We start from the raw sequence: 25,240 nt of genomic DNA, 5'->3' as shown, positions 1-25,240 counted from the left end.
AGACGTCGGGCCTTGACTGATACTTAAAGCAGAGTTCACTCTTCAGATGGGACCACGTGGAAGAGAGAATGAGCCATTCCATTTGAAAGTCAAGAGATTTCTTGAAAGCAGTATTAATTCTGGCTTACTAAGAAAAGAAAGTAATGTCACCCCTGTACTTATCCAAATGGGAAACCCTAATATAAAGATAATCCTGCTTTAAAAATCATAGAGGTATCCTGATCATTAAAAGGAGTTAATTCAAACAATATCTAGGAGTAGCATTTATCATTCCACAAAGAACATTCTAGTACTATCTTGGTTCACAATGATCACCAAATAAAAGCTGCCGCTAGAAACATTGTTTTCTATCACTCTACAGTGTGCGGTGAAGAGCAGTGGCTGATCAAGGAATCGGAAGGCCACTAACTTAACGTGACATTGGGCAAGTCGCTGAGATCCCCACCCCCGCCTCAGTTTTCTTCCCTCTAAAAGTAGGGTGATACTTGCCCTACTTATCTTTAGGGAAGTCAAGGTCAAAGAAGATGAGTCTTTGGGAAGTCTGCATAACCATAAATTGCCCTGTAAATATAAGCGTTCTTTTGTGGCCTTTACATATTTCAATGAACTTAGAAGGAGTTATGACCTTCCCACTACCCCTAGCCTAGTGCTGGGGCCAGGGGATAAGCTATGAGGTGACAAAAGAAGCAGGAAAAGTGGTCCTCCCCACAAGGCGTTTTTAAATGGAGAGCAAGACAATAAAACGCGCTCCACCGGCCAACCACAGGGAGAGGGAAGCAGGAGATGAGGGTGTGTTGTGGACGTGGTGGTCCATGGGGCGCAGAAGGGGGCCGGGTGTGAGTAGCCAAGGGGAGGGGAAAGAATACGCCCCTCAGGAGGGGCAACAAGCAAACACAGAGGTAAGAACGGAGAGGCATCGAGGGAACTGGCATTTCTGGCCAGGGACATTCCAGATACTGGGCCAGCCAATTTGCACGTGTCACCTCACTCAGGCCTCTGTATAACCCGTGGAGTGGTTAGTAATACCTCCCCTTTACAGATGATGGCAGAGAGTAAGGAGATCATTTAAGATTGTACGCTTAGCAAGATACAGACTTGATTTCAAGCTTAGGGCTTTAAAAGAGTCTCCAAGTTCAGTGTCTCTTCATGGTCCAAAGCTGCTGCTGCTGCTGCTTAACCTTGATGGGGAGACAAAGGAAACTTAGGAGCAAATCCATGGAGGATCAGAGGATGGGAGGGATCCTGAAGACAACCAAAGTGTCTGAATCATTCATTTCAGCAGTGAATTCTCTGCCAATTGATACTGATAAGTGCCTATTTCTAGTATGTCCATGTGGTTTCCCACAAGTCATTCATTTGATCAACAAGTACTAAACACTACAAAAACACTAAGTATTAAATGTGCTAGATATTGTTCGAGGTGCTTAGAGTACAGCAGAGGACAAGACAGAAAAAGATCACTTCCTTCAGTGAGCCCACATTCTAGCTGGATTGTGATCCAAGATTGCAAACACCTTTGGAGCAGAAACTATATGCTTCATAGTATACAGCACGTAGACTATACTATTCCTATGGAATCAGTGCTGAAAGAATGTTGTTGAGATCTCTTGATCTGCGACCCATTGACTTTGAATAGCCTGCTTACAATTTCCCATTCGAAGAGGGTGCCCTACAGTATACTTCATGTTCCCACTTGGATACATGTAAATAGTGACATTGCCCTACTTGGCTGGATTCCAGACTTTTCAGTGATGGCAAATGAATGGTACTGGCAGCAACTTCCCTCACCCGCAGCCACGGCAGACATTGCTTGTGGATCCCAACACTTCTTGCAGATAAAATGGAAACAGTCATTACCAGACACCTCATTGCCATCCCCATCGTTTAGTTGACATGAAGCTAACAGAGAAGACTGGCCAACCCAGGCTCTGCTAAGAAGACTTGATTTTTTTTTTTTTAATGTTTTCACAGGCAAAAAGGTGCGATAAGAAAGCTGTCCTTATAATGAGGACTGAGTGCCAACCCTGCTCACTCAACTTTGGAACGAAGTGCCCAGATGGTTACACCAAGATTACCAATGGCACCGTAGGAGTCCGAGATTGCAGGTATTCATTATGATAAAATATGTGTGCTGGAGTCCTGGAATTCAAGGGAATGTGCATCTAAGTTGAAATTTCTCAACTCAAAAACTACAAGGCATTCCCATTGTTTTCTCTTACTGTAAGGTCACATGGAGCCCAAATTCTAGTAACTCACAAATACAATCTTGAGTATAAATGTACTGATTCACATTTTAATACAAAGCTGGGTTGCATTGCACAAAAATATTCTCCCTTCTTCATGCCCTTCTTTATTTTGAAAGTCTGGGTTTTGTTTTCCTTTGGGAAAGGTTCTAGTCAGAGCATGTTAAAAGCCTTGGGTCTGATAGTCATCTTACTTACTAGCTAGGCATCCTATTACTCACTAGAGCCCAAAGAAGGAAGACAAATGCGTTACAGCTTCGTTGCATTTTATGTGACCTTTCATGCTTCAAAACTCATATAATTCAAGGCTCATCTTTGCAAAGGATGGCAAGCAGCTCTGCCCACCTGCTCATGGACGCAGCCATGCAGCACAAATGCCAGCACAGTTTTTAACACAGGTTGCTAATTTAAAAATTAGTGTGCTCAGTGAGTTTGTTTGTAATCCAGGGATGAAGAATTAGAAGAATTTTGTATAAAATGAAAACGTTAATACTATTGTATCACACTATTTTAAAGTCATATTTGCTTAATGTGACTGTTCTGTATTCTAAAACCCCAAATCATCATTTTTAATAGAAGTTTCCCAGCATTAACTGGTCTGGAATTAGCAAGCATATGCGGTTGTTGACCTCTTAATTACCAAAGTGGACACATGTTTGCGAGCAGATTCTCTGAGAAATTACCTCAGAAAGCTTTGGAGCTCAAGACTAAAATTACGGGGAATTTACTAATAATTTTTATTCTGGTTATTTTTTTTCATGGCCAAAGTGAGCCCTTGGTTATATGTCATCCCCCTCATCTCCCCCGAACCCCAAACACAGAGGATGAGATTATTGTACTCAGACTATTTTCAAACTGAGGCCTTTGATCTGCCACTCATTTATGAAGAGATGAACCAAGATTGGTTTTTACTATAAAAATTGTTTAAATATAATTGGACAATGTTGTGTTGGTTTCAAGTATACAAAAAAGTGGTTCCTTTATACACGTAAACCTATTTATCATATTCTTTTTCCTTAATGGTTTATTACAAGGTGCAGAAAATATTTCCCTGTGCTCTATAGTAGGTCCTTATTGTTTATCTGTATCTTATAGTGTGTATCTGTTAATCCCAAACTCCTAATTTATCCCGCCCCCTTTCCCCTTTGGCAACTGTAAGTTTTCTATGCCAAAATTGGTTTTGGAGGGGACATTTGGTTCCATCTTTGGCTCTCCCTTTCCCCTTCTTTGTGAAGAGAGGTCCTTGGCCATTATGCTCAACCTTCCAAAGAAATTGTCAGCTCTATCTCCAACTCACCTGCCCATGAAGCCAGTACCTCTGGGATTAATCAGCTACATTCCAGGGACTGGTTTAGGGATACAACCTTGAACTCACTATAACACTATTCTTGACAGCCCGGATGAAAGAAATGATATTCATGGAATAATGGCTCTAGATACACTGAAGTCAGGTTCTGGAATAAGCCATCTATGCAGAGATGTCTATGAATAGATAAGTATTTAACCTCTGTAGCCTAGCTATTCCAGAACTGTTTCTCAGATGGTACAAAAACTGTTCTAAGGAAATCATGATTTTATCTAGAGAAAACTGTGGCAAATATTGCTCACTACTACACCTCTCACACAGAAATTTTCTATCTATGTTATCTGCAAAAAATGGGCAAATCCTGAGCGGTCAGTTTAAATCCACAGATCTATGCATCACATAACTCTTGATCTTTCCCTTCTTGCATTGGCTGCTAGGATGCTCAGTGACAAGTTTGAAGCCCACCTCTATCACATGCCTAGAACCTAATGTTTTTTTCATCTGCTAACTTCACTTCTAACATTTTTAGATATTTCACCCTTATTTTCATTCTTTCCTGTTTTTTTTTTTCTTCTACTTCTTAAAGATGACTCATGACCAAGCTTTATTTTTAACTAGGAAGCAAAATGTGTCCAATCCACATATTTTAAAGTATAGGCAAATGTAACAACCTAAATAAAAATCTATGGCAATCTCACTTCCCAGAATTAACCATGTTGCTCTGGTCAAGGGTTAACATTCTCTCTTTACCCTCCAAGGTACCCCTTTGAGGTCAGAACGTACACACTGTCTCTCCCTGGCTGCCGCCATATCTGTAGGAAAGACTATCTCCAGCCTCAGTGCTGTCCAGGCCACTGGGGCCCAGACTGCATGGGTAAGTGGCTCAACACATTGTTTAACTTTGATATTTGCTTCTCAGGGTCTCATTTCACAGAAAATTTGAGAGGAAGGAAGCACAATAAAAGAAAAGGTTAAAATCTTTTCCTAGAAAGTTCCAGCTCAGTCTGTATGTAGAAAATCTTTCTTGGCCTGTCAGCTTTTGTATCAATATCTGCTTTCCTTCAGTTAGAGATCTCTCCTTAAGAGAATTCCTTTAAAAGTCAGAAAAAGGGACAATTTCAAGGATATCATTTTCTGTAAAGATTACTGAGCATAGAGAGGAAGTAAGAATCCTGGGCTATTATGACCCCAATACAATTTTCTTTAAGAAAACCTTTTATTAACGGCAATATCTCAAAGTTATTCTTTTTTTAAAAAAAAAACCTTTTTTTTTTTTTAAATTTTATTTTGTTGTCTTTTTGCCATTTCTTGGGCTGGTCCCGCAGCATATGGAGGTTCGCAGGCTAGGGGTCCAATCGGAGCTGTAGCCTCCGGCCTACGCCAGAGCCACAGCAACACCAGATCCGAGCTGCGTCTTCAACCTACACCGCAGCTCACGGCAACATCGGATCCTTAACCCACTGAGCAAGGCCAGGGATGGAACCCGCAACTTCATGGTTCCTAGTCAGATTCGTTAACCACTGCGCCACGATGGGAACTCCTCAAAGTTATTCTTTAACTTTGAGATATTAACAAGCAAAAGTATCGTTAACTCTCCTAGAAATTTGTCTTAGGATACAGGCTCAAACTATGTAATGACCAGGTTCCATTGTCAGGAAGACCACTAGCCAAATCTGAGTCAGTGGTTGAGTATAGTTAGACTCCTGTGGTCATGCATAGCATTTGCCAACTGAAATTAAACGTTATTCCTGATTAAATATCTTAACACTCAAATAGTGACTAAGTCCCTGAAATGCCATGCAAATTATGTGAGACCCCTTTTTGGGGGATAGTAAAAATCGGGCATTTTAATTCATGAATTTACTGTTTGTTTTCCATCTTCTAAGATGTAATGAAAACATCTCCTTAAGGATCTACCTAAAGGGAGAGATTAGTTTTCTTTTGCTTTGTTTTTTTTTTTTTTAATTAAAATAATATATAAGCAAATTTTACATAGCTTTTAAGGTTTAGAAAGATATAACGAAGAAAATAGCAACTTGTATTCTGTCACACAAAGGAAACTCTAAATAATTTGGCCGATTTCCTTCATCTTTTTTTTTCCATATGGCTTCTGAATAGTTTAGCCCATATTATATGCATAATGTTGCCTCTGTTTTTAAATAATTTTATTGGGGTATAGTTGATTTACAATGTTGGTGTCATGTTTACGGCAAAGTGGATCAATTATACATATATCCATTCACCACCACCCCATAGCTTATTACAGATCATTGAGTAAAACATCTCTGCACTATAGTAGGTCCTTGTTAGTTATCTATTTTATATCTAGTAGTGTTTGTATATTAATCCCATGCTCCCAATTTATCCCTCCCCCATCCACAGTGTCCCCTTCAATAATCCTAAATTTAATTTCAAAATCTTTGTGTTTGTTTTTGTTTTATAAATGTTACCTTTGTATCATTTTTATTAGATTCCACATATAAGTGATATCATATGATATTTGTCTTTGGCTTACTTTATGTCTATCTATGTTGCTGCAAATGGCATTGTTTCCTTATTTTTGTGACTAATGTTCCATTGTATACATGTACCGCCTCTTCTTTATCCAGTCTTCTGTTGATGGACACTCAGGTTGTTTCCATGCCTTGGCTATTGTAAACAGTGCTACAATGAACATTGGGGTGCATGTATCTTTTCAAATTATGATTTTCTCTGGATATGTGCCCAGGAGTGGAATTGCTGGATCATATGGTAGTTCTATATTTTGTTTTTAAAGGAACCTCCATACTGTTCTCCATAATGGGTGAACCAATTTACATTCTTATCCGTTGTGTAGAAGGGTCCTCTCTTCTCCAGATCCTCTCCAGCATTTATTGTTTGTAGACTTTTTGATGATGGCCGTTCTTACTGGTGTGAGGTGATAGCTCATTGTAGCTCTGATTTGCCTTTCTCTAGTAAGTAGTTAATGTTGAGCATCTTTTCATGTGCTTTTTGGCTATCTTTTGTCTTTGGAGGAATGTCTATTTATAGCTTTCCATTTTTTTGACTGGTTTTATGTATATACATATAAAGCTGCATGAGATGTTTATATTTTGGAGATTAATACCTTGTCAGTTGCTTTGTTTGCAAAGATTTCTCTCCCATTCTATGGGTCGTCTTTTTGTTTTGTTTATGGTTTCCTTTACTGTGCAGAAGCTGAGAAAACTGGACAGCTACATGTAAAAACATGAAATTAGAACATTCTCTAACACCTTACACAAAAATAAACTCAAAGTGGATCAAGGACCTAAATGTAAGACCAGATACTATAAAACTCCTAGAGGAAAACATAGGCAGAACACTTTTTGACATAAATTGCAGCAGTATCTTTGTTGACCCACCTCCTAGAGTAAGGAGAATAAAAACAAACATACACAAATGGGACCTGATTAAACTCTTTTTTAAACTAAGGATTAAATGAAAAATCGCTTCCATTTACTCCATATTACTGACATTAGGTACCAAAGAAGTGGCCCATATAATCTAATTAAATTCTAAAATCAAACCTTTTTGTTGAGTTAGACATTTTTATTCTCATTTTGCCTATGAGGAGTCAGATTTGAAGATTATCTCTTGCCTGTCTCCTTTGAGCTAATAAATGATGAAGGAAGTTCATGTTTGGAGCTGCTTGGCACAAAGCCTGCTCTCTTTCTTCTCTGACCCATGTTGGAAATTAAGATAACTCTGGCTCGGGTCGTCAGTGTCAGAAGGTGAGACACGTGGATGGGGAGAAATCTCGACAAGGCTCTTTACTTCCGCAGAAGGGTGCGGGTGCTCCAAAACGCGCACGCTCGAACAAAGGACCCTTCCCTATTTATCCCTGATGCAGGTGATGTACCTGTCCTCTTCCCACTGGTCAGGTCAGGGCCAACATTCTTCCCCGTTGGCTAATTGAAACAAATTGTTGCTGCGAAAAGAGGTAAAGAGGAAGGGAGTCGCAGGGGCGTTTCAGCCAAAACCGGAGCAAAATGGAGTAACCAAGATTTCCTTTGATAGAAAAGACATTGTGTTACTTTCCACACCCACTACCTGGAGTAGAACTTGTCTCTCACACACACACACACACACACACACACACACACACACACACACACACACACACACAAAAGGAGGAGAGATTCCCAATGTGTTTCTAATTTCTCTTTTTTTCTATAAGTTTTTTTTTTTTTCCCATTTTTAACTGAAGTATTATTGCTGTAGAATAAGTTACAGGTACACAATATAGTGATTCACAATTTTTAAAGGTTATACTCCATTTATAGTTATAAAATATTGGCTATATTCCCTGTATTTTACGATATATCCTTGTAGCTTATTTTATGCCTACTGTTTGTACCTCTTAATCCCCTACCCCAGTATTCCCCCTCCCCTCTTCCTTCTCCCCCCTGGTAACCACTAGTTTGTTTTCTTTGTGTGTTTGCTTCTTTTTTTTTATGTATTCACTGGTTTGTTGTATTTTTTAGATTCTACACAGAAGTGATATCATACGGTATTTGTCTTTCTGTCTGATTTATTTCATTTAGCATAAGACCCTCCAAGTTCATCCATATTGTTGCAAATGGCAAAATTTCACTTTTTTTATGGCTGAGTCCTATTCCATTCATATATATATATGAATATATCTATCTATCTATATATCTATCTATCTATCTATCTATATAGATATATATATATATATCTTGTGTTGTCTTTATCATTCATCTGTTGATGGACACTTAGGTTGCTTCCATATCTTGGCAATTAAAATAATGCTACTCTGAACATTGGGGTGCATGTCTCTTTTCAAATGATTATTTTTGATTTTCCGAATATATACACAGGAATGGGATTGCATGACAGTTTTTTTATTTTAGTATTATTGAAGCATATTTGATTTACAGTGTTTAATTTCTTCCGTACAGCAAAGTGATTCAGTTATACATATATACACACACTTGTTAATACTCTTTTCCATTATGGTTTGTCACAGGATATTGAATATAGTTCCCTGTGCTATGTGGTAAGACCTTGTTTATCCATTTTATATATACTAGTTTGCCTCCGATATTCCCAAACTCCCAATCCTTCCCTCCACTACCTCCCCTCCTTGGCAGCTACATGTCTCTTCTCTATACCTGTGAATCTATTTTTGATTCATAGATATGTTGATTTGTATCTTATTTTAGATTCCACGTATAAGTGATATCATCTGGTATTTGTCTTTCTCTTTCTGACTTAGTATGTTAATCTTTAGATCCATCTATGTTGCTGCAAATGACATTATTTCATCCTTTTGATGGCTGAATAATATTCCATTTCATAAATGTCCCACATCTTCTTTATCTATTCATCTGTCGGTGGACATTTAGGTTGTTTCCATGTCTTGGCTATTGTGAATAGTGCTGCTATGAACATAGGAGTACATGTATCTTTTCAAATTATAATTTTGTCTGGTTATATGCCCAGGAATAGGATTGTTAGATCATACGGCAACTCTATTTTTAGTTTTTTGAGGAACCTCCATACTGTTTTCTACAGTGGCTGCACCAACTTGCATTCCCCCAACAGTGGATGAGGGTTCCCTTTTTACCACATCCTCACCAAGATTTGTTATTTGTGTTGATGATGGCCATCTGACAGGTATGAGGTGACCTCTCATGGTGGTTTTGATCTGCATTTCCCTAATGATAAGCAACCTGGCACATTCTCATTTCTCTTCTGATTGGTAGGTCCCTTCAGCTCTCCCAGTCAATGCCTGGATCATGCTCCTCACCTTAGAAAGGTTGAGGTTTGGGGTTTGGTTCTCTGTTAACTGCTCTGCTCTGTTTCACCCCGGCATGTTGGCACCGTGCATTTCTAAGAGTTTGTCACATCAGAATCAAATGATTAATCCAGACTTCCGGATTTCAAGAACTTTTTTAGTACCAAATAGGGTCTTAGTGACACCAGCTCATATAGTCATGCCGATAAATTGAATTTATTTGCTTTTCTCTTTCTAACCCATGGAAACTAATGTGATCCTAAGTCAATTAATCAGGTGTGTTATAGACAAGAAGAGACTTTGTCTAAGATGCAGTAACAAAAGTTCACACATCCAGCATAACAAACAGTAGACCACAGCTCAGAGCAAAAGAACACTGGGCCAGCTACCCAAAGTTTAGGTTTGAACCTAGTTCTATCATCACTCGTTAGGGCAAATGATTTGCTGTTTCTCCTTCAGTCTCCTCGCTGTGAAATGAAGGTAAAAAGTCGTACTTTACGAAACTCTAGGAGGGATTTTAAAACAACAATATATGGGAACATACCTGGCAGAGTCTGTGACACAAAGAAGGCACTTGTAAATGTTGTATGAATAAATGAATGAGCAAATCACAGTCAGAACAGACCTTTGATCATGAAGGTCTGAGCCCTTTTAAACAGTGGGTAACTCGTAAAACTGGCACAGCCAACAGGATTCAGAATCTTCAGTGGGTTTCGTGCATTGCACTGGGCTATGAGAAAATTGTGGCAATACATGCACCTACAATCAAAGGAGTCTGAAGTATTCATTGAGTGTTCAGACCTTTCCTTTTGACCCATCTCAAGGCCAGAGAAGCAAAATGTGAAAACCAAGGCCAGGACGTTTTTTCCTGCTCTCCTCTCATTGGGGCAAAAGGCTGCTTCCCTTTATCTTCATCTTCCAAACATACTAAATGTCTCAAAAGGCTTCCTTCCTTTGGCTCAGAAAAAAGATAAACCCTCTACTTGGCTGTTGATTGCACCGCTCCCATTTTGTCGTGGTGACAAGTGAGGTCTCAACTATCGCTTCACATTTCTGCAAGGAAAAGGCTGTCCTGGAGCTGCTGACGTGTATTCATCCTTCATTGTGAGAAAGCACAAGCTCTGGAATATCCTTCTTTCCAAGGCAAGTGCAGAATTCACTTCCACAAATACATTCACATTCAACACCTCTGAGTTATTTTAAGAATTATTTTGACACAAACTTATTCAAAATTAGAAAACTCTGGATCTATTCCAAACACTTAGAAAACACAAAAAGAACAATGGGGAAAAAAAAAAGGAAAAAAAGGACCATGAAAAAAAATGGAAAAAAGTTAACTCAACTTCTAAAATTATGAATAAGGCATGAATTCTTACTTGGAGGAAAAAATATCATCCTAACCTGAGGAGTGTGTTTCTACCCAGGTTCACTTGCTTCTCTCTCAGTAAAACTTGTAGTGCTTTACTGATCTGCTTATGGGAGTCTCTTCTCATTAGCACGAAAACATTTTTGAACCTTGAAGTTTAGTCACATGGGGACGACCAGTATTCTGTTTGAAAGGAAAGAGACTTCTTGATTGGAACACCCCAGTTGTGTTTTTTCCCTCCATGAGCTTTAAAGGATTTGTGCAAAAACTCAAGATTTATGGAAAAAGAATGTGGGCAGAGGTTTACGCAGAAACTCGATTGTGGCCAGAGCAATCTGATGATTTCAAAGGGAAATGGTCTTGATTCTTTGTGAGGTCAGTGTCCTCAAATTACATTTGGGGTTTTTTTGGTTGTTGTTTTTTTTGGGTTTTTTTTTTTTTTTTTGCATCACGTTATTTGCATTTTCAGACCTCTTCTTTCCTGCCCTTCACTGCACCAATTGCAGATGTGGATTCTATGGATCTGAAACCACTCTGTGAGGCATGTCCTTTTGGCTTTGAGTGACAAATAACACCGAGTTCATGTGAGGAACCTATTTTCACATCTGTTTCCCAGGCAGGCAGTTCCAACCAGAGCTATAAATGGATTATCTACCATTTATAAAAACCTGCACTAGTACTGTGTACCAAGCTTTGAAACAAAGGTAGTGAGCTGCATAGCCACCTCTGGGGTTCTTTGGGAGATAAGGTTACAGGGAGGTCCTGGCCTCTTGACGGCCAGGAAGTTCATTATCTGCCTTTTAAAAAACAAACAGAACAGCTGATGACTTGCTGACAGCTTGTCAGAGGGAGGCCTTCTGCGTGAGCAAAGTCACAATGCAAGAGACCACCAGAGTAGCAGTGACCAAAGGGAAATGTGATAATGACTGAAAATAGCCTTATCAGCTGCTTGTGCCCTCCACCAGGCCTCAGAAATGTGCTCTTAGAGCAAATCCTATAATAGCTCTTTCAAGTGTAGTTTGCTGAGAATGTTGGCTTTTACTCTCTTTTTTTCTTTCCTTAACAGAGGCCTGAGGCAATAGAAAATGAGTTAGGAAGCAGGAAAGATAGGAACACTTGTACCTTAAATTTTTTATTTTAAATCCGAACAAGTCATTTTCACGAGTTGTTACACATAAAACATTCGATGCAGGATGTAAAAGGACTCTCCATACTCTCACACTCCTGCTGTCTTTTCCCGAAGTTCCTCCCAAAGTTGGCCAATTCACACAAACCCAGCATTTCTTGAGCACTCCTCTGTGCTGCCCGTAATCACCCATACGGTAAGCCCAGTCCCTACCTCAAGAAGCTCACAAATGGATGAGGGAGAAGGACACAAGAACAGATGGGAAAAACAGTCCTACCTGAGAGTGCAGGTGAGGACCCTGGGACCCTGAGCGGTTCTGCAGCTCATCCAAGAGAGCCAGCCAGCAAGAGCATAGCAGGCGAGGAAGCAAGGACTGTCTCACTGCAGAGCCCGGCTCTAACCCATCACTGTCTCCTCACCCAAATACCTGGCTGTGCTGCCAAATTAACCGCTGGGAAGGCAGCCTGCCCACCATGAGCCCGCTCTTCAAAACCTGATTTCCACCGTTAGCTGGGTGTCCGTCACTGCCCGGAGTTGAGTCCATGACACCAGAGTTCCCCCTGGTTCCAAGCTCCAGCTGAGAAGGGACTGTGGTTTTATGGTAAGACTGTGGGCTCTGCAGTTAGATTGCCCGGCTGCCCTTCCCAGTTAGCCTTCTGGAACCTAGCTAGTTCCTTACCATCTCTCCTCGGTTGCCAGGTTGGGCACATGACAATAGAGGACACTCAGTTAAATCAATTGCAGGTAAACAACAAATGCACATCCAATGTTTGGAGCATATTTCTTCTAAAAAATTATTCATCGTTTATCTGAAGTGGAATTTTAACTGGCAGTCTGCATTTTATCTGGTAAATTGATTCTTCAGTCTGTTTTCTCATCCATAAAAATGGAGGTAGTTGTGCTACTATGCCTTCCTCCAAAGGTGGCGCTAAGGAGTAAGTGTGCTGGTACCGGTAAAGTACCTGGGATGTGTCTGGCAGGGGGCAGGCTAATCACTATTTCTTTTGTGGTTCTCAGATCACTGGCTGGCCTCTTTAGTTCAGGTGTGTCTTGGTTTGGTTTTATTTTTTTTTTATTTTTTAAATTATAGTTGACTTATGTGCCAATTTCTGCTGTACAGCAAAGCGACTCAGTTACGTATTCTTTTTTTAATATGCTTTTCCATGATGATCTTCCCCAGGAGACTGGATATAGTTCGCTGTGCTACACAGTAGGACCTTGTTGGTTTTCTGTTCTGAGGTACTGATCTTTGATAGTCTTGCTTAATGTTAAGGACCCAAAATCTTGAATCAGACCTGATTGCAGTGCCAGTTCCAACATTTAGCAACCTGTGGTCTTGCGGGAGTTACTTACCTTCTGAATCTCAATTTTCTCATCTAAAACCTGGGGAGGAAGAAAGGGATGATAGCTCCCTGTACAGTTATTGTGAGAATGAGCCCACACATGCAAACTGCTTAGCAATAGTAAATGCTCAGCAAATTCCATCCTTCTATTAGTAGGCTGATAACTCCTGCCCTGTTCAGTTTGGAAAGGACATTCCTATGCACCTTGTTTTTTATGTAGCGTACCGTCTCTCAGGTTTATTATTTTTCTTTTCACTATTGTCTGCTTTTGTGCAAACCCCATGGGTCACCCTGATGCCTCAGACCAGGCAAAGTCCTGCCCTTCAGGAATGTAGGGACAGTAAGTGGCTTAGTCTGCTCAAGCTGCTGTAACTGAATACCATAAAAATTGTAAGACTTTTACTTATAATTTTAGGGGCTTGGAAGTCCAAGATCATGGTACCAACAGATTCAGTTCCTGGTGAGGTTCCTCTCCTTGGCTTATAGACAGCTAGACAGCTGTCTTTTTTTTTCTTCTTTTTTTTGTCTTTTTGCCTTTTCAAGGGCCGCTCCTGCGGCACATGGCACATGGTGGTTCCCAGGCTAGGGGTCTAATCAGAGCTGTAGCCGCCGGCCTACACCACAGCCACAGCCACTCCAGATCCGAGCCACATCTGCGACCTACACCACAGCTCACAGCATTGCCAGATCCTTAACCCACTGATCGAGGCCAGGGATCGAACCTGCAACCTCATGGTTCCTAGTCGGATTTGTTAACCACTGCGCCCCAACGGGAACTCCTAGACAGCTGTCTTCTTTCTGTGTCCCCACATGGCAGAGAGCTCAGGTCCCTTTTTCCTTTAAAGGACACTAATCGCATCATACAGTTCCACCCTCATGATCTCATTTAAACTCAGTGATTTCCCAAAGGCCTCACCTCCAAATGCCATCCCGTTGGTGGCCAGGGCTTTAGCATATTAACTTGGAGGGCACAGATATTCAGTCTGTAACAGTAAATATTCATTGGCCCTTTAGCCTCCTGAGTCACAAGGTACGGGCAGCCCGGCTGGGCAGAATGAGAAACACATTCCAGAGAAAGGCTCACTTTCCCTGGAGAATATATGATGTTAAGGCTCAGGAAGACTTCAGGAGATAGTAAGTTCCTGACCAGCAGGTGCCTGCACCCTTAGCACAGCCATACGCAGACCCCACCCCAAACCCCAGGCCCTAAATGGAGCAGGCTGTTCATTTCAAAGGAGGCAGAAGTCATCCTGAAGCATGGAGACTGCCTCCTCAGGGGCCTCCTGCCCACAGCCAGAGACATGCAGGCAGGCCCCTTTCTGTCCTGGCTCAACCTTCTTCACTCTCTTGTGAAGACACAGAGGAAACATTACCAACTTTGAAGATACTTGTAGGCATTTAATGAATGTTGAATTAATTAACGAGTGGCTGGTAGCACATTTAAGCCATGTAAAATAATTATAAGCAATCCATAGAAGCAATATTACCAGCCTTTAAAGTCAGACGGGGCTGGGTGGAAATCATTATCTCTGATGAGGCCATGTGACCTCTCTCTACCTCAGTGTCCTTGTAGATAAAGTGGTGAAAATAACCACTTCATCGGGTGAAGATTAATAGTTCACAGTTGTGAAGATATGGGAGTTCCCGTCGTGGCTCAGTGGTTAACGAATCTGACTAGGAACCATGAGGTTTCGGGTTTGATCCCTGGCCTTGCTCAATGGGTTAAGGATCCGGTCTTGCTGTGAGCTGTGGTGTAGGTCGCAGACGCGGCTCGGATCCCGCGTTGCTGTGGCTGTGGTGTAGGCCGGCGGCTACAGTTCCGATTCGACCCCTAGCCTGGGAACCCCTGTATGCCGTGGGAAGCGGCCCAAGAAATGGCAAAAAGACAAAAAAAAAATAGTTCATAGTTGTGAAGATGAAGCATAGAAGGATAATGCATGTAATGTGCTGGGCACTCACCCCAGGTCTAGATGGCCGAGAACAACAGTAGTGATACACGAGGACAGTACAAAGGGGAAAGCAAGTCAAGTCAAGTCAGTCTCAGTCCGACCTCTGGCCCAGGGGTTGCCAAGTGGTTCTTGGGACCTGAAGAAACGCTTCCCGAACATTGATTTTCTTACAACTACACTGAAGAATTCAAATGAAAAGATTTAGAGATTGAAAGTAGGAAATTGTATAACTCACCACGTGTTTTAAAAACAGCCCTTCCTAATTTGAGTGTCTTAGTCTGTTTTCCTTTCCAGTGAGTATAAACTATGGAAAGGGACACCTCTGAGGTCTACACTAAGTCAAGTTTAATTCATTATTTATAGGGACATTGACGCCTTTTCCAAAAATATCATTGAGGCATATGATCTGCGAATGGATTTTTTTTTTCTTAAGTCATAATTTACACACATTAAAACTCAGCTTTTTTGGTATATAGTCACGTGAGTTTTGACAAACCTAAACAGTTGTGTAATAAGGATCACAGTTAAGGTAGAGAACACTTATGCCCCCCCCCCCCACACACACAGCTCCCCCCAAATTCCCTCTGTAATCAGATCCCCCTCCAACTCCCAACTCTTGGCAAATGCTGATCTATTTTCTATGCCTGTAATTCTTTGTGTCCTATCCTTTGGACCATACAGCATGTACCTTTGTGAGTCTGGCTTCTCTCACTTAATACCTTCAAGGTGTGTCCCTGTTGTTACGTATCTCAGCAGTTCCTTTCTGTAGAGTGCTTCGCAGTCCACCATTCTCTGGCTCTATCCAGTTTGTCTGTTCACAGCTGAAAGGCACTTGGGTTTCCAGTTTAGCTCAACTAAGAATAAAGCTGCTGTGGACATTCACATATAGGTCTTAGGGTGAACATAAATTTTCATTCCGCTTGAGTAAATACTTAAGAGTGGGAATCCTGGATTGCATCATGAATATATTTGAACCTTTTAAGAAACTGCCAAACTGTTTTCCAAGGTGTCTGCATCATTTTTTCCGTTCCTACCAACAATGTATAAAAGTTCTGATTATTTGGTATCCTTGGGAGCAATTGGTGTAATCAGATTTTTTTTAATTTTTAATTTTATTTTGTTTTTGTCTTTTGTCTTTTTTAGGGCCACACCCACAGCATATGGAGGTTCCCAGGCTAGGGGTCTATTTGGAGCCATTGCTGCCGGCCTACACCAGAGTCACAGCAACACCAGATCCGAGCCACAACTGCAACCTACACCACAGCTCATGGCAATGCCGGATCCTTAACCCACTGATCGAGGCCAGGGATCAAACCCACAACCTCATGATGCCTAGTCGGATTCGTTTCCTCTGCGCCACGACGGAAATTCCCAGTGTTTTGTTTTGTTTTGTTTTTTAATTTCAACCATTCTGATAGGTATATAGTGGCCAATTTTAATTTGCATGGTTCATGTACTTGTTTGCCATTCATATATCATTCAGGTTGTTTTCTTAGTACTGAGTTTTTGAGAGTTCTTTAACTGTTTGAGGTAGTAGTTCTTTATTTGCTATGTGATTTGTAAATATTTTCTCAAAGTCTGTGGCTTGTCTTCCCACTCTCTTAACTAACAGTGCCTTTTGGAAAGCAAACATTCTTAATTTTGGTGAAGATAAATATTTCAATTTTCCTTTTATAGATATTGCTTTTTATAACACATCTAGAAACCTTTGCCTAACTTAATGCCACAAATTTTTTCTTCAATATTTTCTTCTAGAAGCTTTATAGATTTGGGAACTATGTTTAGGTTTATCCTCCATTTCAAATTAACTTTTGTGTGTGAGTCGCAGTATGGGTCAAGGTTCATTTCTTTACATATAGATATCTGATAATCCCAACACCATTTCTTAAAAAAGCTATGGTCTCTCCATTGACTTGCCTTTGTATCATTGTAGCAAATCAATGGACCATCACTGTCTGGGTCTATTTCTGGACCCTGTTCTGTTCCATTGAGCTCTATGTCTGTCACTTCACACCACCACACTGCCGTAATTACTGTAGCTTTTAGTAAGTCTGGGAATCAAGTAGTATAATCTTTCAACTTGGTCTTTTTCAAAATTATCTCAGTTACTCTAGTTCTTTTACTTTTCCATACAAAGTTTAGAATTGATTTCTCAATTTCTAACCCCCAAATTCTAAGAATTTAACTGCAATTACCTCGAATCTATAGATCAGTTTAGGACAGTGTTATACTTTGCACTGAAGCAAGTCTGGGTCCTCTTAACTGTCCAGGCACTTGCACCTTGCCGAAGCACCGAGGACCCTGCCTAGTGCTGAGCCCATGCACCACACAACCATCCCCATGCAAAAAGCCCATCAACTCGTCACTTCACAGCAGCCTAAGAAGCATAAACACCTTCCCTTCCCCCCTGGCTGGGACAATTCACATTCATTCCTCCAGCGTACTCAGTGGTTTTGGAACATTAATGTGCAGTAGAATTACTGTCAAGCCTGTAAAAATGAATATTCCTGAGCCTTACACCCAGAGATCCTCATTTAGTGGGTGTGAATTGCAACAGATTATTATTGACAGGGTGAATCTAGACTGAAATCCAGCCTATGTTTGGTTCACCCAGCCACACACTCTGGCGTGGGCCTGGTCTATGCTCAGGGAGGGCCACCTCTTATTTTAGTTTCATCCGCTTGCCAAGTCTAGCATCTACAGGGACATAGCTACAAGGGCGGTTGGGGTAGGAGTGGCTTTTTCTAATTTGCACAGTCTCTCTGTGCCCTGGTGCATTAGTCCACATCCTCTAAAAGCAGATGCCAAGACAGGGCTAGTGATAGAAGGGATTAATTAAAAGGAGTGCCTGCAAGGAAAACTGAGAAAGAAGCCAAGAGGGGGGTATGAGTGTGTGTGTGTGTGTGTGTGTGTGTGTGTGTGTGTGTGTGTGTGTGTCAGGAGGGGTCCATCAGATAATGATGCAGCTGTAGTCCTTGTGACTAAGAGAAGGAACTAAGAAAGGTTGGATGGAAAAGTCTTAGACCACATGTAGTTCTAAGAAAATGTGGTAGGGCTGATGGGGAGTCCTCCAGCCAAAGTCACTCAACAGAAGAATCTTCAGTCTTGCAGGAATGGGTCAGGCCTGGTACCCCTGCTGTGCTCAGTCACTGGCTGGAAGTGGGAAGTGTGGCTTCATGAAAAGGGTATTGAATTTCAGGGAGATTATGCCTTGAGAGGTGCATTTCCATAGCACTGTTCCTGGGAAGGAGAGCCTTAAAGATCTACCTTTTAACAGCCTCCTTTCCCAGGTAATTAGAAACAGGTAGTCCAGTGAATCACCCTGAGAGGCAAATTTGCCTACATTTTTAAAAAGAAAGGAATTGCTAAGCATCCTTTAAGGAAAAAGGAGCCCCAGACTTCCAAGACAAAATGTCACACTCTTGGGAGCTGGGATGGGAAAAATTCCCCCGTTTCTTTGTAATGAGCCTCTGGCCTACCATCTAGTTACATTCGCAATACCTGACTTTGCCCCATTTTCTACTCTGTGTGTTATAATAAGGGATGAGCCAAGTGGAAGGGACACCCAGAGGAGGGGAACTTTGCCTCAGAGATGGGGTCAGGGAGAGCAACTTTGATAGTGGGAGAGGTACAAACAGGTGTAGGGGGAGGGCACTTTGGGCCAGCATGTGGTAGTCGGCTGGGCTGGATAGAGGGGATAGGGGAGTTGGCTCAATGCATGGAAAAAACTATTTGATGGGCTGCACATATGGGACCCTGGGAATCAGGCATCATTGCCTACAAATTGTAAGTGCCTGGGAGAGCATTCCTGCAAGTGGCACTGATTGCTGTGTGTCAGGGTTCAGAGGAGGCCCTGTGTTCTGAACCAGCCCAGGAGGCACACGGGGGGTCCTCCAGAAAGCACCTTGCACGGTGCATGGGTGTCGACACAGGGAAACAGTCACCTCTATTCTGGTTCTGCCCAGGATTGGGCCTGGTTCCCCAAACACCCTCTTATCCAAGAAAGGCCTCATACCAAAAAGAAATGGGAGAAGACCTGACAGTCCATGATCTATGGAAAACCTCTCTTAGCACCCCTTGCTCTATGTGTCATGAATTCAAGTGGTTTAGTTGGTTTTCAGATGCGCTTCAAAGGTATCCCTGATACCTGCTTGCTCCGGCCCTCTCCCTTTCTTCGTCCTCACCTCCTGCTGCTCTTTTTAAGCTAAAGACCCTGCTCTTTAACCGGGCCCTTCCTTCATGATCTGGCTATTGCCCTCTTTTGAGACTAGATCTAAATGACCTGGGCCATCCAGGATTAGGTAGTGGGTCAGTGCTGGTGACCTCCAGTAGGTGGAGTGATCAGAGCTCTAGGTCTCTTCCTTGGACAACCTCTATCCCAGTTTGTAAACCAGTAATTATCTGAGAACAACCACTGTTTATTGCGCACCTCATGTTTCCACTCCCTGCCAGGGTAGCCCTCAACCTGACTCTGAGCCAGACATTGGCTTTTCCAAGGGTAATAGAAAAGAGTTGTGCTTGGGTTCAAATCCAGGACATTCTTATTGCAGAGTCTGGGCTTTTCCTAACATCACTGCACCTTGCAGAGCCACTGCTCCACTGGTGAGAGCAGCCAAAACCAACATACAGTGATTTATAAATATTAGCAGCATGTCAGCTTCTACTTTGCTCACCTCATAGCCATGTCTATCACCTGTGTTGTGACTCGAGTCTGAAGCTGGGCTGGGTGAGGATAGAGCACAGCGATGGACAGTGTAGTCAACTCTTAGTACCTCCCAGGGTTGGAAGCCTGGCTCTGCTGCTGTTATGGAAAGACCTCTGGCTCACTGGGTGACCTAGACCCTGTATTTGGCTAAGATTCTGCACGCACGAAAGAGAAGAGCCAGAGAGGACACAGTCTGCAGGTGTGTACAGACCTTCTCACCTCCCCAGACCTGCAAGTGATAACTAAAGTTAAAGACCTAACCTAGTAGCTCAGGTGAGTGATCAGGGTCTTCTTGGGAGAACCGCTTCCCTCTAAGATGAGAAGATTTTTTGAAGAACTTCTCTTTCATTTTCTGTGGATGACGATTTTGCAGAAGGTATATGGCAGAGCAAGCTCGTGGCACAGGAGAGCTTTGGACAAGGTCTTTGTTGGAGGTAGGAGGCGGGGAGCGCTGGAAGGTTGGAAACTTCTGATAGAGGAGGGACAAGTGAATCTCATTACCCTTGCCAGCTGGGTGACTCTGGGCAGGTCACTCTACTACTCTGTGCTTTGGTTTCCTCATCTAGAAAATGGAGCTAAAAATAGGACTTAACTTTTTTTTTTTGTCTTTTTGCCATTTTTCTTGGGCCGCTCTCGCGGCATATGGAGGTTCCCAGGCTAGTGGTTGAATCGGAGCTGTAGCCACTGGCCTACGCCAGAGCCACAGCAACACAGGATCCGAGCTGCGTCTGCAACCTACACCACAGCTCACGGCAACGCCGGATCGTTAACCCACTGAGCAAGGGCAGGGACCGAACCCGCAACCTCATGGTTCCTAGTCAGATTCGTTAACCACTGCACCACGACGGGAACTCCCTTAATAGGACTTAACTTTAGGGTGTTGCTTTGAATCCTTTATCATTATCTAGAACCTCCGTGTGTTTTGCGAAAGACATTTTGTTTCAAAGGCATTTGCCTTGCTGGCTTAAAGTTGAGATAACATTTGATCCTGCCTCATTCACACAAACACAATTCATGGCCATGCATGGTTTCTGCTTGTGTTTGCTCATCCAGATCCCTCATTTTAACAGTCAGAACTCACCCAAATTAATGTTAATTCTTTGTCAATTCGGCACTCAAAGTGCTGAACAAATATAGACAAAAACAAAAAACAAACATGATTTTCATCTTCAGCACACCAATACCTTAAACTTCTTTCACTTATTTTAAATCTCATATTTAATTTTGAATATTTAATATCTGGCTTTCTAGCTAAATGTCCCTCTACCCCAACATGGAGTATAATGCCTGACACATCCCTGAATGTTTGCTGAATGACTGTGAAATCCTCTAATAAATATCTATAAAAGCTCAGATTCAGGTCTGGCACAGCCCAAAAGTGTGAAACCCATGCTTGCTTGGAATCAGCTTCTAAGTGAGACCTACGTTCCTTTGCTTGCCATAGGAAGCACTTCATTAATCAGCCCCAGCCATCCCACTATTCCTCATCAAGCACCACTTCTCCCATACCCCCCAACTCCCAAGTCTAGCCTCCTAGGCTTTATATAATTCCTAGAACAGGTCCTGCCTTTTACAACTCTGAGAGTTTATACTTGCTCTTCCCTCTTCCTGAAATACCCTTCCCTTTCAATCGTGGCCAACTCCTACTGAGTCTTTATAACCCTAGCTTAAATGACCCCTCCTCAGGGATGTCTTCTAGACTTCCCATGACCGCATCAATAGCTCCTTCCCTGGGCTCCCTGGCTAGCACACTGAATAAGAGACCTGGCTTTCGTTATGCTAAGGGCTGTGCTAAATTCCCACTTACAAAGTGTGAGACCTTGGGGCATTGTGTGACCTCTCTGAACTTCAGTCTCCTCATCTGCTAACCAGCACCAGTAGCAACGTCTGTGGGTTTAAATCCACTTAGGTGATTGTAAAGTGTGTAACAAATGCTCAGGCAGTGGTAGATAGTCCCCTGTGTCCTAGTGCAGTTCCTGACTACATTGTAATTTAGTGCCTCCCCTGTGTAACTCCAGACGATGCCTGAAGAGTCTTTAGTTAGTTCTTAGGCCTGGCAACTCACTACCTGACATGTAGTAGATGCTTGATGCATCCTTGCAGAAGGCTGGTGTAAATTCGCAGATGAACGAATCTGCCCTTTGATTCCCTAGAGTGCCCTGGAGGAGCGCGGTCCCCCTGCAGTGGTCGGGGCAGCTGTGCTGAAGGCATGGAAGGAAATGGAAGCTGCTCCTGCCAAGTGAGTTCCAAAGCGTGCTCTTCTCCTCCCTGACTCGGTTCTTTTTCCTTTCCTGTTGTCCCTTGGTAAACACACACTTAGTGGAGACTCTTCTAAGTAGCACATTAGTTTTTTGAAAAAAAGAGTGTGCTGTCTGCGACACAGTGACCTCTTAGAGGCTCGGGACCTTTGAGTTGGGTCAGGTAATGGCTCAGCCTTAAGTGTATCCATCTGTAAAATGGGTTTGATAATAATGCCTAAGCGATTACACTTGCTAAAGAAGTGAGATGAGATCGCATATGTGAACGTATTTCATGAAATGATTCAGGGCTGTAGAAATTGTGTCATCGTTACTGTTGAAAGTCACCACTGTTGGCAGACTAGTCTTTGGAGCCATTCTCAGCACCCGTAGTCGAGCACGGGGTCTGTCATTGAGAAATTTCTTTGCTATCCCATGGAAGTGATTTTTTGTAAGCTTTAAGCCTTAGATCATTGAAATACAAAGAAATCCCTCTGAAAAGGATTGAGCTCAACTGTCTTCAAAAATGCAAAACTGAAAGCATTTTCATTTCACCCTTGTGTAAAATTATGATTATGATTAACTATTAGTACCTTTTTTTTTTTTTTTTTTTTTGCTTTTTAGGGCTGCACCTGAGGCATATGGAAGTTCCAGGCTAGGGGTTGAATTGGAGCTGCAGCTACCGGCCTGCACCACAGCCACAGCAACGTAGGTTCTGGGCCATGTCTGGGACCTACAACAAAGCTCACAGCAACATCAGATTCTTAACCCACTGAGAGAGGCCAGGGATCGAACCCACATCCTCATGGATACTAGTCAGATTTGTTACTGCTGAACCACAGCAGGAACCCCAGTACTTGCTTTCTATTTATATCTTCAGACTGATGAAGCAGCTTTCATCTAAAGAGCTCCAGACTTAGTAAACACTGATGTAGGGAATGAATGTACACATTATAACACAAAGAGAGCCAAGAAGAAAGAAAACGGAGCTTCGGGACAGGCACAGAGGGAATGTATATTTGAGAGACAAATGCTGACCAGGCTTGGGTAACACAGACGGCTCAGATCTAACATCCTCTCCCTGGGTGTTCTGCAGGAAGGGTTTGGTGGAACAGCCTGTGAAAACTGCGCTGATGACAACGTATTTGGACCCAGCTGTTCAGCAGGTATGTCTGACTTTTGTGTCATCAGATGTCTTTGTGAAGGTTGAAAGTCACACATGGCATATAGCTCAAGACCCCAGAGAGAAAGTTTGGGGAGAAAGCATGAAACAGTTGTATATAACCAAGTCTACATGAGCAAAACAAAGCGTTGACAACAAACTGATAAAATGTATGTAGTCTTTGAAAGAAGGGAGAGTGTTTCTTGGTTTCCAGCACTGGTAGTCAGCTATTCACTGGGAATGCTTTCTGGCAAACTTGTGGGCGTAAGATTCTCTCTCTCCAGGGTCTAACACTCAGCAATAGCTTGCCTGCGCAGTTTCTCTCTGAGGTCTTTCCAGACCGTGGTCTCAGCACTGACCCATCCGAGGCCCCTCTACTTCTACCACAGGTCCCAACACATGCTAGTCTGTCCTCCCTTGGGAGAGTTCACAAATACCTAAGGTGATTGGAGGTCACTGGTCCCATTTAGCAGGTTAAACTAACAAAGCTGACATGGGCTTGTCCACTCTCTTATTGTTTGTTCCCCTGAGCAGTAGACCCTGAGACAAGGATTCTGGTGCAAGTAGCATGTTTGAGAGGTGACCCAGGGAAACACTAAGAAAGTGACATAGAGGAAGTGTTGTCAAGCCAGAGACCAGTGTGGATGACCAGAGCTTAATCCCGTGGGGAACTCTGGAGTTCATGTAAAACACTCATCTTGGAGTTATTTCTCTGAGGGGAAAGGGAGCCATGATGGAATAGGCAGAATAGTGCCCCCTGCCCCCTACAAATGTCCACATTCTAATTCCATGGACCTGGGAATGTGTTGCCTTCCATAGGAGTGGGGGGGGGTGGTTAAGGTTGCTGATGGAATTAAGGTTGCTAATCATCTGACCTCACAAGGAGACTATCCTGAATTATCTGAGTGGACCCAGTGTAATCACAAAGGTCCTTAAGTGTGGAGGCAGAGGCAAAAGATTCAGTATCAGAGGGATGATATAAAAGAAAGACTCCATCAGCCTTTGAAAATGGGAGAGGCCATGAGCCAGGCGATGTGGGAAGCCTCTGGAAACTCGGAAAGGCAGGGAAAGGGATGCTCCCCTCCAGAAAGGAACTTAACCACTAACATTTTGATTTGAGCACAGTTATTTTGGAATTCTGACCTCTAGAAATGTAAGATGATAAATGTATGTTGTTTTAAGACTAGATTAGTGGCAATTTGTCACAGCAGCAATAGGAAACTAATACATGCGGTCATGGGGGGCACTGGGGGAGTTATTCATTCCCTGGCACTTCCAGCCCCCAGTGAGCACTTGAGGGGAGCAGCCTTCCTGGGAAGTGTTCACAGAATACCAGAAGTCAGCTGAATGCATGGACCTGGTAAGGCCTAGAGGATGTGGGCATGGTAGGGACAATAGTGCCAGTAGTCTCCCAAAAAGGGAGGTCAGCTGGCCTTTCTCCAGCACCACCTTGGCTCTGGCTTTTATGGAAAAATCACATTTGGTGGATACTGCATTGATCGAAACACTCTGAGCAAGAAAAATACAGACATCCCACCTCCACAAGTTTGCACCCTCTGTAGTAAGTTTCATCTATAATAACAAAGACATTGTCTCATTCTAACTCATGGAGCCTTGAAGATGGGTGCTGTTATACCTCTTTATCTTCAGCACTTACCGCAATGCTGCCTGCTTAGTACACACACACTACACTCTTGCTGCCTGAATGAATAAACAAGTGCATGAGTGAGTAAATGATCTAGTTTGCTCCAACCCTGTTGTCCTGACCCAGAAGCATGGTACTGGGAGGCATCATGAAGAGGTGATTCGAGCTCCAGCTCTCAACTCAGACTAGATTTAGCCCCAGGACTACCACAAATTGTGGGAACCTTAAGTTTACTAAGAACACTCTCTGTCTGCATCTTCATCTGTAAAAATAGAAATAATATTGCTTCCCTTAGAATTATTATAAGGATCTAATAGCATAATCAGTACAAAACAAATGTTAGCTATTATTATTAGTAGTAGTACTTACTATTCCCTAC

The 25,240-nt window shown here is 42.4% G+C and overlaps 1 protein-coding gene across 1 annotated transcript in view; it reads left to right on the top strand.

The window, feature by feature from the left end:
* The window catches only part of STAB2 (stabilin 2), a 163,627-nt gene that overhangs the window by 1,190 nt on the left and 137,197 nt on the right, over positions 1-25,240 (top strand). Inside the window, 4 exon segments of the mRNA XM_047788161.1 lie at positions 1,972-2,105; positions 4,308-4,423; positions 21,971-22,056; positions 23,151-23,220. Coding sequence (XP_047644117.1) covers positions 1,972-2,105; positions 4,308-4,423; positions 21,971-22,056; positions 23,151-23,220 — 406 coding nt within the window.

This window comes from Phacochoerus africanus, chromosome 7, assembly GCF_016906955.1.
Source record: "Phacochoerus africanus isolate WHEZ1 chromosome 7, ROS_Pafr_v1, whole genome shotgun sequence".
In the NCBI taxonomy this organism is placed as follows: Eukaryota; Metazoa; Chordata; class Mammalia; order Artiodactyla; family Suidae; genus Phacochoerus; species Phacochoerus africanus.
The sequence above is the reverse complement of the archived record's forward strand: the minus strand, read 5'-3'. Positions and strand labels throughout refer to the sequence as shown.